Source organism: Trichomycterus rosablanca, chromosome 11, assembly GCF_030014385.1.
Source record: "Trichomycterus rosablanca isolate fTriRos1 chromosome 11, fTriRos1.hap1, whole genome shotgun sequence".
Classification (NCBI taxonomy): domain Eukaryota; kingdom Metazoa; phylum Chordata; class Actinopteri; order Siluriformes; family Trichomycteridae; genus Trichomycterus; species Trichomycterus rosablanca.
In genome coordinates, this window is record NC_085998.1 from 23,664,966 (window position 1) to 23,682,056 (window position 17,091).

The 17,091-nt window shown below is 36.3% G+C and overlaps 1 protein-coding gene across 1 annotated transcript in view; it reads right to left on the reverse strand.

Annotated features, from left to right (window-relative positions):
- Nucleotides 1–17,091, reverse strand: part of sema4ba (sema domain, immunoglobulin domain (Ig), transmembrane domain (TM) and short cytoplasmic domain, (semaphorin) 4Ba) — an 80,169-nt gene that overhangs the window by 46,793 nt on the left and 16,285 nt on the right. The window contains exon 2 of the mRNA XM_063004558.1: nt 9,365–9,726. Within this exon, the coding sequence (XP_062860628.1) occupies nt 9,365–9,512 (148 nt within the window). The 5' untranslated portion in view covers nt 9,513–9,726. The remainder of the gene's footprint in view (nt 1–9,364; nt 9,727–17,091) is intronic.

A 17,091-nucleotide genomic window follows, 5' to 3' on the forward strand; every position in this document is an offset into this window, starting at 1 on the left:
TGTGCAGCTCTGGTGAATTCCATGCCCAGGAGGGTTAAGGCAGTGCTGGATAATAATGGTGGTCACACAAAATATTGACACTTTGGGCACAATTTGGACATGTTCACTGTGGGGTGTACTCACTTATGTTGCCAGCTATTTAGACATTAATGGCTGTGTGTTAAGTTATTTTCAGAAGACAGTAAATCTACACTGCTATACAAGTTGTACACTGACTACTCTAAGTTATATCCAAGTTTTATGTCTATAGTGTTGTCCCATGAAAAGATATAATGAAATATTTGCAGAAATGTGAGGGGTGTACTCACTTTTGTGATACACTGTACATCTACACAAAACAGGTGCTAGATGGGAGCTATGTTTAAGACAACATGTATTAGTGCAGGTCACACCTTTAAGTATAGTGAATGAAGAGTGATAGATTATAAGAGTAGAGAGGGGAACTCTTAGAATATTGGGCTGTTCATAGTGGCTATTTCTTTGTGCTGGGCAGCCAAACCTACCTTTGTATTTATGTATTTATTTTGAAACACAAAAACGTAAAATGTTGTAGAAAATAATGGGGAGACGGTGGATGCAAGTATCCATCATGGTGATGAGTCAATTTCTCCAAAACTGACTCATCAGTTATTTCATTTCTGTATTTTATGAATGGGATGGGAATTCTTTGAATATTGGGCAGCCAAATACTAAAAGTTAGATTAGTGCTAACTGTTCACAGGTAACTTTATGGTAAGACCTCAAGGAAAGCAGCAATAAAAATAGAAAGAATCTTACACTGTATCAGTTGGTTCGTGGTGTCACGTGATTGGTTCTCATCCGCTAAACCGCTACCGTAAAGACTACAAAAGCTGCGCCGGTTAAAATAGAAGCGCTCCGTCAGGTTTCAAATCCTAACTTTCTGTTTTGGCTGTAGGTCCGGGTCCGTATGGGACAGCTTCTGGGTCCGGACCCGGACCGCGGTCCGCCTGTTAGTGACCTCTGGTCAAGAAGATGACCAACTCAAACACCAGCAATAGATGAGGGATCGTCTCTGACTTTACATCTACAAGGTGGACCAACTAGGTAGGAGTGTCTAATAGAGTGGACAGTGAGTGGACACGGTATTTAAAAATTGATCCACTCATACCAGCACAACACACACTAACACACCACCACCATGTCATTGTCACTGCAGTGCTGAGAATGATCCAACACCCAAATAATACCTGACCATTGAAAAATGACCACTGAAGAACAGGGTGAAAGCAGGCTAAAAAAATATGTAGAGAAACAGATGGACTACAGTCAGTAATTGTAGAACTACAAAGTTCTACAATTGATGCCATTAAAATGGCATATAAACTGCATTTTGACAAATATGCCAGCCTCTTACATACATGCAGGGTTGCAGTGCACAATAATTGTACCTTAAACTGAGCACAAAAAGTTAAAGTATTTTTGGCATGACTCTGTAGATCTGATGTCTGTTTATTTATCAAATTATTTAAAGAAATGTAACTCCACTAATGAAATTAACCAGGATTCCTTCCTGAAACTTCATGTTTGTTTTATCCAGCTTTAAGTTGTCAGAGCATGTATGAACAGATCCAGATAAATCTTTTTAAAAAGAACCTACTTCAGAAACACAGCAATAAAGTCACGCACAAACATATCTCCAGCACATACAGTGTAGAAGCTTTGGAAATCTGTATGGTATTTGGCATAACTGTCAAAACACTATGGTGTCTGATACTGTTTGGCTCAAATTGCAGATAGTTTTAATACTGGTGATAATGGTGAATGTGTCACAACACACAGTGCTTTGAATCATCTTGTGTATGGGGCTTAATAGTTACAGACCAGTTAAAGTGCTCATGCTTACTTCTGTCCAGCTTTAACCCTTTACTGCACTGTGTTACATATGGCAACATACCATTCCTTTGCAACTTTCGGATATTTAAAAATAAACTTAAACCTTGATTTGCCCTTGCATGAAAGGTGGGGCATTGTTTTAACTAGTTATGTACTTGGACGGCATAACTCTGATGAGTTTGAGTCACTTGCAGAAGGGCTCCTTACACTGCAATGATTGTATCAATTATGCATATATTTGCAGCACTTAAAAAATACTTAAATAATATGTGGTAAATTATGATGTTTTCATCTTGCAAATCTAGTTTATATAAAATTATTGTCTTTTTATTCAATAAATTAAGTATGTTGCCAAACAGCAACATTGTGCAACAATGGAATGGAGCCAGTGTATTCTCTAGTTACTGACACCTGAATATTTTTGAACTAATTACACAAGAGACCTAAACAGATTGATATATGAATAGAAAAATTATGCTTGCGTTTTTGAAATTATGAATGTATTTTTTTTAGTTTAGAACATAAACCTATCAATGTTTTATGGCAAGGCTCAAAAGAGGGTGGAAAATAGGGCTGAAAATAGGGCACAGGTGGCTATTCCTCCAGATGAAAGTGAGTCTAGCTTGCTTGCTTCAAGATAAGTGTGGCAGGCTGTCTTACACAGCAGAATAAAATGTACAGCAAACGTAAAGGGAGACCGTCTCAAAGTGTTGAGTTCTGTCTTGAGGAGAAGTGTCACAGGTGACACATTTAATGGGTAAGCAGTAGGGATGTCCCGATCACGTTTTTTTGTTCCCGATACCGATCTTTAATTTTGATCCCGATCCGATACCGATTCTCAAACCGATACTTGTATTTTCTAGATATTGTCTAGATAAGAACTAGATAACACTGTTTACACAGTGCACACTTCAAGTACATTACAGTTATTCAAATTAATCCAATGTACATGTTTAACAACTGAATAGCTCTGCAGTGCTGTAGGAAAAAAATTGCCTGCATCCAAGCTATTGCTTAATGTTCTTTTACAAAATAAAAGTAAACAAACTTAGTGCAGCATTGTAGTAAAAATGAAGTGAGATAATTACAGTTTCACTTTGAACTTTATATTCAAAGAACATAATTCTGTTTAATGCAGTGATACACTAAAAATTTACTCGGTTACATAACTAAGCCAATCAGAGTGCTTGATACTGAGATGTCGTTCAGTCTTGTAACACGTAAACTTGTAAAAGCTGTATGTTATGGTCCTGAAGTTTTCATACTCGGATTAAAAGTTATTGTTTTGTAAACCGGAGTGATCCTCGACTCACACACCATATAAATAGTAAAATTCTACAGTAATGAACGCAGCTCTGCTCCTACCGCCTCGTGAAACGCTCGCATTGCAGACATTACACCGCTGTTGGACTCGTTTCACTTTCCAATTTAAAGTATTTCCACACAGCGGACATGCTGACGTAAAACAAAAGATCGGGTTATGATCGGCATTAGTAAAGCCGATTTCCGATCAGTTAAAAATGCCTTGATTGGCCCCGATCCTGATCTGTGAGATCGGATCGGGACATCCCTAGTAAGCATGCTATGGAAATGGAGCAATAAGAAAAGGTTGACTGGTCCAACAAATCTTGTTTTCGCCAAAATTATGTGGACGGCCGGGCATGTGTGCATTGTTAACCTAAGAAAGAAATGATCCCAGAATGCATTGTAGGACAATCCACCACAATTCAGTGCTCATAATGTCCTGCTACCAGATACCACAGGACTTTTTCTAAATATATATACACACACAACATCCTGGAATACAAGAATACAAATTAAAAAGTTTCCTTTACTAGTCTCAGACGTTATCATCTTTATGAAATAATTTATTTTTCTTTTAGCTGATCTTGTATATAGGGGTTGCCACAGGGGATCTGGTCCGCATACCAGACTTGACAAAGCTTTTTCACCGGACGCACTTCCAGACACAACCCTACTATTTTTATCCGGGCTTGGGACCAGCACTGAGAGGGTGGCACTGCAATAAAAATGTCATTGTTCTGCACCAATAACAATAAGACACTTCACACCAACTAAAACACACACATGACAAATGGCAAAGGGATCATCATGATTTTCAATTAAGACCAGACATTCTTACCAGAGAATGTCAGATTAAGTAAAAGCTTCATAAATTGACTTGTAAATGACTTGTATGCAGCAGCTAATGAGAAACAGAACAACGTTTACACTAAGACCCACGTACAGATGCACACAAATTGGATGAATTCGATATTTATGCCAAATAATTTTTTTTATTAGGAAAGGGTTGAGCAAAATGAAAACAGAAAGAGAAAGGACAGGGAAAAGGAGGCTAAGCAGGAAAACATTTATAGATACTAGATCTTTCTTTCCTTATTATGAGAGAAACCCATGTGGCTTAGCCATACTCACAGAGAAACATGAGGCATGCTATTGTGAGAATGTGTGGAAGTATTGCATTTATCAAAGTGCAACCACATTACAGAGACACAGATTGACACAGTGACAACATTGTCATCTAGTCACCACACACAGAAACCCATTTCACACATACAGTTTTTATGAGCCAATTTAATTTCTCAATGATGACCCGTAGCAAAACTCTTTACTTTACGACCTGTAGTGAAACTGTTTACTCTAAACCCACATGTGGCTTTGATTTTAAAATCTATTTAAAACTGTTTGTATGTTCTAACATTTGATATCAGTAACTACTGATTATTTTGCCACAGACAGTTTTCTAAAGAGAGTTTAGAGGAGTTTATGTTTAGAGGACTTTTTTAACATACTCTTTGTTAATACAAATAGGACCACTATTGATAGATACTAACCACTGAAGACCAGGAGGATATTAAGCTGTTTATTAATTACAAATTTTTATAGTGAGATTTTATAGTCAGTTCTTTTAAAATAAACAGTTATAATTAGTTAAATAAAAACTATTTAAAGTATAATTTCTTAAGTGTGCTTAACACATGGTTTAATTTTGTTCACTAGCATTATATATGCTACAATACACAATAGTAAGTATTTCTTGCTGTATTGTTAAAAGTACAATTATCTCAGTAGTTTATAACAAACACACTTATCTATATTGCCTTATTTTATGATAAAAACAGCACATTTTATGTTTATGCTTTAAGGTTCTTTAGTAATGCAGCTTACTAAATTATAGTGCCACTATTTTTAATTTACATTTTTTGGTGTTCTACAACAAACTTTATTAGACTTTGCTGAATGCAGCCTTATCAAACCAAAGGTCTCAGTTGCTAATAATAATAATAATAATATTGGTCAGATTACCTCTACATGAGCCAAAACACTGATTACTGGGCAATAATAAGCATAGCAAATCCTGATTGCTCATAATCAGAATATCACCCAAATCTCTTCAAGAACATTTAATCAGATTAATCAGATTACTGCCAGAAACTGATCGTAATGAAATTAAAAACATGCCTGTAAATGCAGTCAGTTTGACCTGAACATTTTTAAATTTGAATGCTTTCACCACACATTCTTGTAACAAAACCAACAATACAAAAGAATACAGTCCATCACAGTACCTTACCATAAGGGTGACAGGATGTTTAAAGGTTCAGCATTGTCTACTAAATATTTCTATGTAAGCATACACAATAGCTATAGACAAAAATATGTTCACAAAGGCCAGGTTAAATTCTGCACAAACAAAAACCCAAGCAAACACCTTTGCTGATGTGAAAGGATTTAGTGAAGAGGATTCCATAGACGTACATTAAAAAGAACTCTGATGTGTTTTTATGCGTGTTTTATGCAGTTTAACTACAACCCCAAATCAGTAAAAGTTAGGACAGCATGGAAAATGCAAATTACAAAATGCAGCATGAACCCAAGATGTTTCATGTTTTGTCTGTTCAACTTTATTGTATTTGTTGCATTGATACATTCATACATGCACTTCAGGTCTGCAACATATTTCAAAGAATGTTGGGATGGTAAAGCATCTCCCACTTGGTAATATAGCCATTTCTTCTCACAATACATTTAGCACTGTTGTCACTATGTCCTATTCTTCATTCAAACATGTCTTAAGGTGTGAAAAAGTATGGGCTTGTCGTGGTCACATTTTTTCATTTCACATTCTCTGTTGGGGGCAGGTCAGCACTGAAGGCAGACCAGTCCAGTACTCATACCTTCTTCATCTGCAGCCATGTGTTTTTAATGTGAGCAGCATGTGGTTTTGCATTGTCTTGTTAAATATACTGCTTTCGTAACCAAACAATGATTACAATCATTAGCACATGATTACAATCACCTGCTGACATCGCCTGTTTGAAATTACATCATTATTTACTAGACCTAAATTGCCCTGTCCTATCTTTTTTGGAATGTTTTGCAGGCCTGAAATGCAGGAATGGATGTATATACACAAACGAAATGAAGCTGACTAATTAAAACATGAAATATCTTGGTTTTATACTGTCTGTATTGAAATAAAAGTGAAAGTAAATGTAAGAAACACTTAGTTTTTATTTGCATTTTTCATACTACCTCAACTTTTGAGGGATTGATTTGGGATTCAGAAAATACAGAACAAGTAAATATTTTTACAAAGAGAAAAGAATAAAGAATAGGTTTTATTATTTATATGGTTGTGAAATATTCCACCAGCACTCTGCTGCAAGTTCTTTGTCTAAAACTGGCAGGTGAGGAGGATTACATGTACAACTCCTTAAAAAGACAGGAGGCTTGTATAGACATGCATGATTCCTGTCTTTTAGCTTCATTTAGTCCATGACTGTGAACAAGTGTTGAAGAAGGTGGGGGGAATAGTGGTATTTTTACAGCACCATCTAGGATTTATTGTCTAACATGTTTGACTGATGGTGTGCAACAAAACTGAAGAAGTAAAACACTTGCCCATGAAAGGACATAAATCACTTTTACAAAAACCATACCAAACTGCTTGTCTTGTTAAGTAAAAAAACACTCTTTACCTTAAACCTAGACATATATCATGTTCTTGTAGGGAAGAAGCACCGATTACCATTTATTAAAGAAAGAAGCAAACTATAGGGTGAAATATTAAATAATAATATTGATTCTCCATAAAAATTCACCTTTAGCCTAGGATTAGAACTATACTTATACTTACAAATATGCTATTGTCTAAATGATGAATAAAAATTGAAAGTCCTCTTACTAAAGGGAAGGTTGTTACAGAGACTTAAACAGGAAGGATTTTGGAATAGATTATCAAATAAGCTTATAGTCAGGTGCTGACACACATTTGGCCACATCTTTAATGTATCTTCTTTAATGTATATGTTACATATTTTGGTCTAAGTCAGTGCTAAAATGCTTTTTCAGTAAAGGAAGTGTTTAGTGATTACAGAGTGACTTTTGTCAGCAATATCTTAGTATTAAGTCCTAAGTACTGAAGTACTTAAGTACTCAAAAATAAAGAAATCATTAATTTAGAGTTTTATAAGACAATAACCTTCAAATGTCACATATTGTTAGTTATTTCACATATGACTGTTTAATAATTGCTCAGAGAGCTAAGTATGTTACTGTAATGATAAACCAGAAACACCCCTGGCATTAGAAGTTTGTTTTTGATTAAGCATATCCTAATCTCAAGTCTTGTCATATAAACAGGCCGATGTGTTTAGTTGAGTACAGGAATTCCGTACTGCTATCGTGACAAACCCAAAACTGGCACTGGTGTTTACAAACGCCATCAAACAATGTCCTGAATGAGTCAGGTTACATTTCTCTATCTTCCCTGACAATCAACTCTGAGCAGCTAAATCCACAGTCAATGAGGGGAATTATACAGACTTTACTGTGACTTGGTCCTGGATGTTGAGTAATACAAAGGGGTGGAATGCTGCATACCAGGGTGCAACCCTATTTAATCCAGTGCAGTTTAGTGTTTTCCACACCTTAAAGCAACTAATTAATTAATATAAATAAATAACTATCAAACTATATGAATCAGGTGGGTTTGAGCAGTATGTGGTTAAAGATCTGTATAATAATATGATTTTGTCTGGCCAATTTGAATTACTGGCATTATGGATGAAAGCATTTTTACCAGTGGTCTTTTGATGAAAAGTCAAAGTTTAAAAGCATTATCATTAAACACGCACTGTTTTGCTAGGTACATAAAAATATTCAAAATCATTTAGAACTATTTAAGACCACATGCTTTTTTAAGCACAAGTGCTAATCACACAATGCCATCAGGCAGGGAACAGGGAATGATATACTACAGTATTTGGCTTGTTAATCTAGCTGTTGATTAACTAAACTCTTGAGAGAGAGAGAGAGAGAGAGAGAGAGAGAGAGAGAGAGAGAGAGAGAGAGAGAGAGAGAGAGAGAGAGAGATTAACAATGCACCACAAGACAGTAAAAAATCGGTGCACATGTGCCACGATTAGAATCGGTTATTCATTTAAGATGAATCGATATTCACTTTAAACAGCAGAGGGCACTGGCGCTATTCACCTCGCCTGGTTGACGGCACTTCACAAAGTTGCCATGTAGGGGATTTTCCAGCCAAATTTATTTATGTGAGGATACTTTCTTTATTTGTATTATTCATTTATTTATATAATGTTGGATTTATTTTTAAATTTCATTTCAGTTTTGCACAATAAGCATCATTTGGCATTCATTATTTAGATAAATAAAAGATAAGCACAAATACAGTATTTTGTTTAATTTTTTAAAGACAAATAATAAAAGGAAACTTTGTCCTAATTTGTCTTTAATTTCATTTTGTTTAAATGCCCAATGTTTAAAAATCATATCGTGAACCCAGTATCATGAAGTATCGTATCGCATCATGGGTAGAGTGTATCGCTACATCCCTAATAGATAGATAATGCAGTAAAATTTTGTTGGACTTGGGCAATTCAGGGTTTTAAAAAAGTAACGATCTAGATGATCAAACAGTAGCTCAGCTAAAAGAGAACAGCTCCACACCAGAGGTTATTTATAACCTGACAACAGCCACTGTAGCCAGAGCTCTTACATGCTTTCAGGAAACTGAAAACATATGGGCCAGTGAGGGCAAAAATGCCACAGAATAAACATGGCTTTTACTTATAATTAACTTTGCAAATTGTACTGTATGTGACTTCAGCACAGATTTCATTTACCATACACTGTATGGCCAAAATGTTTTTGGACACCTAACCATGAGCTTGTTAGACATCCCATTGAAAACAAATGGTTTTAAAATAGAATGACCTCTATTTGATCTTTTCAGTTAAAACAACAGCTGCTTCTTTAAAAAAAAAAGGCTTCTCACAGGACTTAAAATGTGTCTGTGAGAATTTGTGCCCATTTAGTCAAACAAAAATAATCACATTTATAATAATAACAAATTTAGATAGACTAATATCTTTGCGTGTAAACAATTAGTGATTAAACCAATGTAAACGTGGATTATATGCTAAACCCATGTACTGTATGTGTATACTGCTGTACTTACTGAATTTAAAACGTATCCGTGGCATGACGTCATCCTCCATACTTTGTGCTGATGCAGCCAGATGGAAGATGATGTTGAAGAGGAAAAGAGAGCAGACTGGTGTCACCGTTGCCATCTTAATACCACTCCTTGAAGGTTTTGCTACCATTATTAACACTCAGGAGCTATGAAATGCATGAAGGACATCTCCTTGCTTGCTCTCAGTAGTATTCCAGTCACTGGATGATGTGTTGTGATGATAGATCACCGAAACTTAAGATCTGCTCCAAACTTCAACATGGCATGCTTTGACAAGGCCTCTAAGAAATGCCAGTCTCCACATGTTAGCCACCATGTGTGTAAAGTGCAATCTTCTAATAAATCTGCAATTAAAACAGAGGAAAAATGTCAGGTTACTCATGTGCTGCAAGGTAAGAAGGGTTTATTCATCATTACTGAGGGATAGTACATAGTTAACATGCAACAGAACACTTTTGGCACCTTGCTTGGTTCAAGCAACACAATGCATGTGGTAATAATTTCAAAAGCATGTGTTGGTTTCTAAATTGAACAGATGGCATTTTATGGGAACTAAAGCAACTACACTAAATGCTATATGCACTTACTGTATATTAACACTATAAACAGTTGTGTTACTTAGACACAAACCAATATATTTCAGTTTCATTAGTACCATGAGTGAGCTGAAAACCTAGGACAAACTGAACAAAAACCTTAAAGAATTTAAAAAACTGTTATCAAATCTTATAAGTTTGCAAAAGATACGAGTTTAACTTAAGGTACCCGAGCTGTTCTGCTCTGCCAGCCTGAATGATATCATTTGCAAGACATGCAAATATGCTTTTAAACAAGATTTAAAAATGAACAACAGTTGGGTAAATGTGTGTGTGAATGTATTTAGACATATAAATGTACGTGTACCTTCTTTTTATTCAGTTAAATATGAGCATATTTTATTTATATAAAGTAACTGTTGCATTCAGTATCGTGGTCAAGAGCCAGTCCCTAGACAGGGCCAAAATCCTTCACAGGATATCACACACTTACCCACTCACTTATACTCAATTACTCAGTTTATTTCATTTCAATTCAATTCAGTTCAATTTAATTCAAATGTAACATTATTGGCATGACAAATATGGACATTTGTGCTGCCAAAGCTTGGCTACAGATTTCAATAGTAACAAGAACAAAATAATAGTAAAAATGGTAACATGCTGTATAACGCACGTCCTGATATTGCAGAGTGAGATGTGGCCCTGGGTCAACAGGGGAGGTGCTTCAATCGAAATCGTTCAACCAATCACAAACTAGCCGCTATGACATCACCACATTTGCCGGGCCTTTCTCGTTTTTCTCCTTTTTTTCTATTTTTCTAATTTTTTAACCTCAACCAGAGAAAAAGCTCCGTGCCATGCACGCACTGAATCCCCTTGTTATAATACATGCTTAACATGTAGTAGTACCGTTTTTTTTGCTTACACAGAATAATATTTTACATATTGTAGCTAGCCTTGGCTTGGCTAATCTCTCATAGCTTTTTGCTATGCTAGCTAGTAGTAGTTAAGCTAGCTGGCTAACCTAATGGTAAATCTGAGAAATTTATTTCATGCTTTGCACACTGTTAATATTTTGCTTGGAACAATGATTTCCAACATTCTTTCAAATACTGAAAGTAACACAGTTGCCGGATCTTTTAGCTTGCATACTCATTACCTAGCTAGGATTAGCTAGCCCCGGCAAATGTGGTAATGTCATAGCAGCAGCTAGTTTGTGATTGGTCGAACGATTTCGATTGAAGCACCTCCCCTGATAACCCAGGGCCACATCTCACTCTGCAATATCAGGTTGTGCGCTGTATAACTATGCCATAATGTACTGGCTGTTTGGGCCAAATAAAAGTGCAATTTACTCTGTACTTTGCTTTCAGTATCCCAATCATTAAGAATTATATGATTCCGAAAGCTATTTTTATTGTGTTTGCAAATTTCTCCGTTCCTGAGTCTTTATTGTTTCAGTGTGGGTTAGTGATGTGTAGATTTGTGTAGTTGTCCGTCACTCACTTTCAAGGCAATTTAGAGTAGCCAAAAACAAAACTACTGGGATATTTTGGCAGCTAGGAGGAAACCAAACCATCAAAGAAACCAGACACATTAACAGGGTAAGGGTTAAACACTTGCCCTCTAGTTACCAAAACAATTAGGCATTAAGCTTGTATAGTCAGGTTTAGAACATGAAAGTCCTACTCCTACCCAAGATTTTTTTTTAAATTGTCTTTGCTAATTAGCTCAAGCCAACAGTTAGAATTAGGAAAATCAGTTGGGTGTTAGAAAATATAGACAGGAATTCTTCAACTAATTTTATCAGGGGTACTATACCACTTAAGGTAGGAACTGCAGCAAGCAATGAAGAAGCAGTCTGGATTTTTAACCTTATGGTTTATAAGGCTTCCACCTGAGGTTTACCAAAGATAACTGACCCATACTACCGTTCCTATCACACTACGATCACCACACATTCCCTTTAGCCTTCAACAACCAACACTATCAATACTGTAAACAAAAAGAATTGGGTTCAATATTGGGTAAAACTAATAAGAATATTTAGTTGGTTTTACCATAAAGAATTGCTCCAGTACATTTCATCATTGACAGCCACATCATTGGGCATATTAAATAAGCTTAAACAGAGTGTAAATTAAATAGGTAGTGAAACATTTTATTATAACACTTAACAAAGCCTGTAAGGCTACAAAGCAGAACCTGATCCAGCAATCATCCCTATGCATCAGTAGAGTAATGCTAAAACAGTTCCCTTTACAGCTGTCTCCGGGGCTAACCATTTAAGTGCATATATTGGGCTAATCCAATACTGCCCGTTTGAGGTAAAAGAAATAAAGAGAAATAAAAAGAAGGTTTGATGCTAACAGAACAATTGCTTTTACAACCTACCAAAAGAATGAATGGACGTAAACTTTGGGTGGGTATTCCAATTATTTCCAATATTATTAAGGACCCATTTTGATTCTGAGTCAAAAGGAATACAATTAAAGCATCCAATTTTAGGAGAGTCCAGGGCCTTTAACATGTAAAAAAGAAAACTCTGGAAAATGTAGATGTTGTGATGAACATTTGTATAGAGAGGGAAACTTGTGAGCAAATTTTGGTTTGGATCGTCAGTAGGCCATAATAGACCAGAATGCCCAGGGCAAGGCAGCAGTGTGTATGATAAACATTTGTATGATGACCCTGGATAGATCTGACTATAATAGAATGATGTCTAGGGCCAATATGATTGGCAGATGCAATTTTTTTGGGATAACTACTTAAAATGGACTGGGATGGGCTATCCATATTTAAGTCATAAGAGGACATGGCAGAGCTGGAGGATGGCGTGTATAGATTTTGTGGAGGACAGATGTTTGCTGCCTCTGACTCAGAAGGTGTAACCCTCTGCTTTGTGTTAATAAAAGTGCCACAGCGCTCAAGAGTGGAGGCATCATGCACTGGGGTGCCTGTTTTTAATGAGTCATCTATCTATGCTGGAATATTTTTCAAGCTAACTGAATAAAACTCGTATGAGCTTCGGTAAAATTATTTTATATCTACCCAACAAGCCAGTGACTACCAACAAACCAGCTGTAGCTTGCCTGAAGCTGGTAGTGAGCTAGCAACTTAAAAGAAACATGCTGCTTGCAAAACGTGCAACCTCAACTGTGAAACCATAAAAAACTACTAACTTTGAGGATATGAACAATTTTACTTGGATTGCTGAGCACAGCTAGCTAGAAACAGGTTTAGCAGTTTACTTGCTGGTGCCACATGTATGAAGAAGTGTTGTGGTTTGGTGATAAGGGTTGCCAGGTCCAGAAAAAATATTCAGCCCAAAATCTGTGTAAACCCCACCCTTCAGAAGCTGAAAGGCCCAAAATCTAGGGTGTCACAGATGTTTAAAAAAACAGGCTATAAATCGCTAAAACTACTACCAGTATACTACTCCTAAATCTCTCTTCTGTACTTCCAAACTCTTTGTTTGACTGTCTTACATTGCAGCTTCTTTGACTTAAGTTTGTAAAGAGCTATTTACAGGCTTAAAGCTTTTTTTCTTTGAAACATTTGTGCTCATTTCCCCAGCAAGTGCTAATTACAAAAAACTGTGAACACTCAAAATCTTTTTTTTTGTTTTTACTGGATGGGCAGATGATTCCTCTGAGTGGGCAAATTCTTAACTCAATTGTAGTCCACCTATAGACATGCCCCTGCAACTTACCAACACTACACGACCGACAGACTTTTGTCTTTGAACACTTTTCTTTACCACAAAACATTAGGTTTGATTTAGATGCTGGAATTAATGGCAAGTTCACACTACATGACTTTCCAAGTCGTCAGATCGCTGTACGGTTCACACTACATGACTGGATCTCTTGCAATTGGGAGTCTTTTAAGTCATTGTGTATTTCACACTACACGACTGACAGGCAATAAAGGATTACACACTACACGATCCATCACCGGGAGGAATCGCAGGCGAGTCTATCTGGTCTCCCAAACTACGTTTTGTTACAAAAACACATACAAGAAGTGACGAGGGGTTTAGTGATACCACGTCCACAAAAGCACGTCAGCAAAAGCGAAAGATCAAAGTTGTTTATGCGTTGATGTGAAGTGTAAAAGCAAGTAGAAAAAATAAATAAATCCAAGTGGATTGTGCTACGCGACCAGCATTGATCGTCTGTTCTGTAGTGAGTTGGAGGTTAATAAATATTTTTTGCAATGCAGTGTTGGTATTATGGTTTGGTGTGGACAATAAGATCACAAATACTGTAAAGCTTGTGTGTGTGCTGATGTATTCTGATAGAAACTTTATTACGACCCTGTCCCACGTTTTTACACTCCTCCCCCGGGTTTACCCTTACCCCGTATCTTGCATTCTCGTTGGCTGTAGTTCGACATAGCACTCGATGCCACTCACAACCTGCTCGCAACGCCTTTCACACTACACGATTTCGAGTCGACGACTGGTTCAGATATTTAACATGATCAATATATTTCTCGAATCGGATCGAGTCGTTGAACAGTTCACACATAGCGATCGAGAGCCGAGTTTCAAGCCTAGAGCGAACACCGAGTTGCTTCCGAGCTGCCACATCTAGCGGCGACCAGTTGGCGAGCAAAAAACATTTAGTGTGAACTAGGCATAAGATGCACAAGGGTAAAAATGCACATCAATAAATGATACTGCAAATTGATACTCTCTAATTTGGAGACAGACTACAGCCTGATTCTTTTGCTTTTTTCTAAACAGGCTTTTAAAAGCTTTCAATACTTTGATAAGTGCTTTGCAATTATCAAAATTAAAAATTACAAAAATTTAAAATGGTGGCAATGGCCACCATTAAGAAAAAATGGTTACTTATTGTTTTCTTTCCCTAGATAATAAATGCTATTTTGTTTTACTGCAAAAAAAAAAAAAAAAAAAATTAATAGCTATAGATGTTTTTATTATTTTATTAGATAGTGAAAATTATTACGTATCGTAGTAACACTGTGATATTAATGTGAACTTATTTTGTAGTTTTTTATTACAAAAGACTAAAAGAAAGAAAGAAAGTTAACTTCTTATTTCATCATCTTGAGTGCAAACCACAGACTCACTTCCGTACACCTAGGGTCAGTCAAGAGAAGCCAGTCAACCTACGACATGTTATTGGAAGGGAGGGGGAACAGGGTGTACCCAAAGAATACCCACAGCCACAGTGAAATGACCCAAAATTTCTTACAATGATTGGACGTAATATTTGCACTCAGGTCCCCAAGACCCCTAAGCTGCAAGACACCCACTTTACCTGTGTCGACATCATTTATTTTTTAATAACTTTGAGCAGTAAAACAATACGGAATTGCTAATGCTGGTTTTTACTTAGTCCAGTGAATTTGATCTATTACGATGATGAATAATGAACTGGTTTATGAACAACTGGACAAAGTTAATCTAAGCACTGTTTTCATGCTGTACTATACACTGACCTCACACTAATGTGCAGTGTCATCACTATGACCATTAAAGTTGTAACTCTCTTTAATTGGCTCCAATTTAGTTAGTTCTTGATTTTGAACATGCAGTGGGCAAACATAAAATAATATTCTCTAATCTATAATGTTATGCCAAGTTCACACTACACGACTTTCCAAGTCGTCAGGTCGTTGTACAGTTCACACTACACGACTGAATCTCTTGCACTCGGGAGTCTTTCAGTCGGTGTATATTTCACACTACACGACTAATCGGCGATGGGGGCTTTCACACTACACGATCCATCACCAACTGGAATCGCAGGCGAGCTTTTCTGGTCTCCTTTTTTTTCTTCTTTACAAAAACACACGTGAGAAGTGACGAGGGTTTTAATGACACCACGTCCAAAAATGCACGTCAGCAAGTAGCGAGTGATCAAAGTGTTTGTGGTCTGATGTGCAGCGTAAAATCAAAGAGGAAAAATAAATGAATCTGTCCGAGTGGATTTGGCAACACAAACAGTATATGGCTTGTTCTGTAGTAAAGTGGATGTTAATTAATAATTTTGTAATGCAGCGTGGGTGTTATGTTTTGTAGAGGACGATCAAATCAGAAATACTACGTGTGTGTGCCGGTGTATCCAGAGCGGTAGAGAGAACAGAGTGGCGACACTCCCATAGGGAACCGTTGGAAAGGGGGCGGGACATTTTTTCTGCGCAGCTTCCGGGTTGTGGAGCTCTGTATAGTTCCAAACAACCCATAGAGCCCCATTCATTTCCACTACTTATCAAACATTTTTAGCTGTATGTTGCTTTGTTTTAAAAAAATTATGAATTTAATGTCATTAATATACTTAATACTGTTATTGTTTAGCATTTGCTCAGCACTAAATGTTACATGTTTATCTTAATTAATAGGTATAACCCAATTTAGCTTAGTCAGTTAAGCTTAATTAATGACACACGAGTCTTTTCACCTAAAATGAGTTGATTAATCAAGAGTCTTGTTACAGAAATGATCATAAAACATTAGAACCACAATAAATCATTATACTTTTACTTTCATACTTAAGTACATTTGAAGGTAAATTTAGTTTAGTACTTTAGTGGAGGTAAAGAGTATTTTTACTTTTACTACTACTTTTACTGGAGTAATATGTTACCTTGGATATCTCTACTTTAACTCAACTAAATGGTTTGTGTACCTTGTCCACCACTTACATTAGACAAAATGAACTAGTGCATATTCATAATGAATTCATTAATGTATTACATGTAGGAATCAATTATTAATCACTCATGAAATAAGAGATGAATGAATGCTTTTTCATGTACCTGCACTATAATGTTTTTGGTACGGTAATGTGTTTATCAATCTGTTCATTCAGTGCAGGTAAACCTTATGAATCCAGCACATGACTTAGTGTTTAGCCAAAATGATTATTATTATGAATCCTCAGGAAAGTGAAGGGAGATTAGTTTATGCAAAAAACAAAACATAAAAAACTTTAATGTCTATACTGTATATTGTCTCTACTACTTAATGATATCGCATTATGTAATGTATGCTATTATAATGTACTGTGTGTTAACAAGAACGACCTATTAACAAGTCATTATAAACATCAATCTTCCACTTTATATACCAAATTGACATTAAAGCAGATGCAGTAAATGTAAACGCAGTTGAAAATACCCAGAAATTGTACAAAT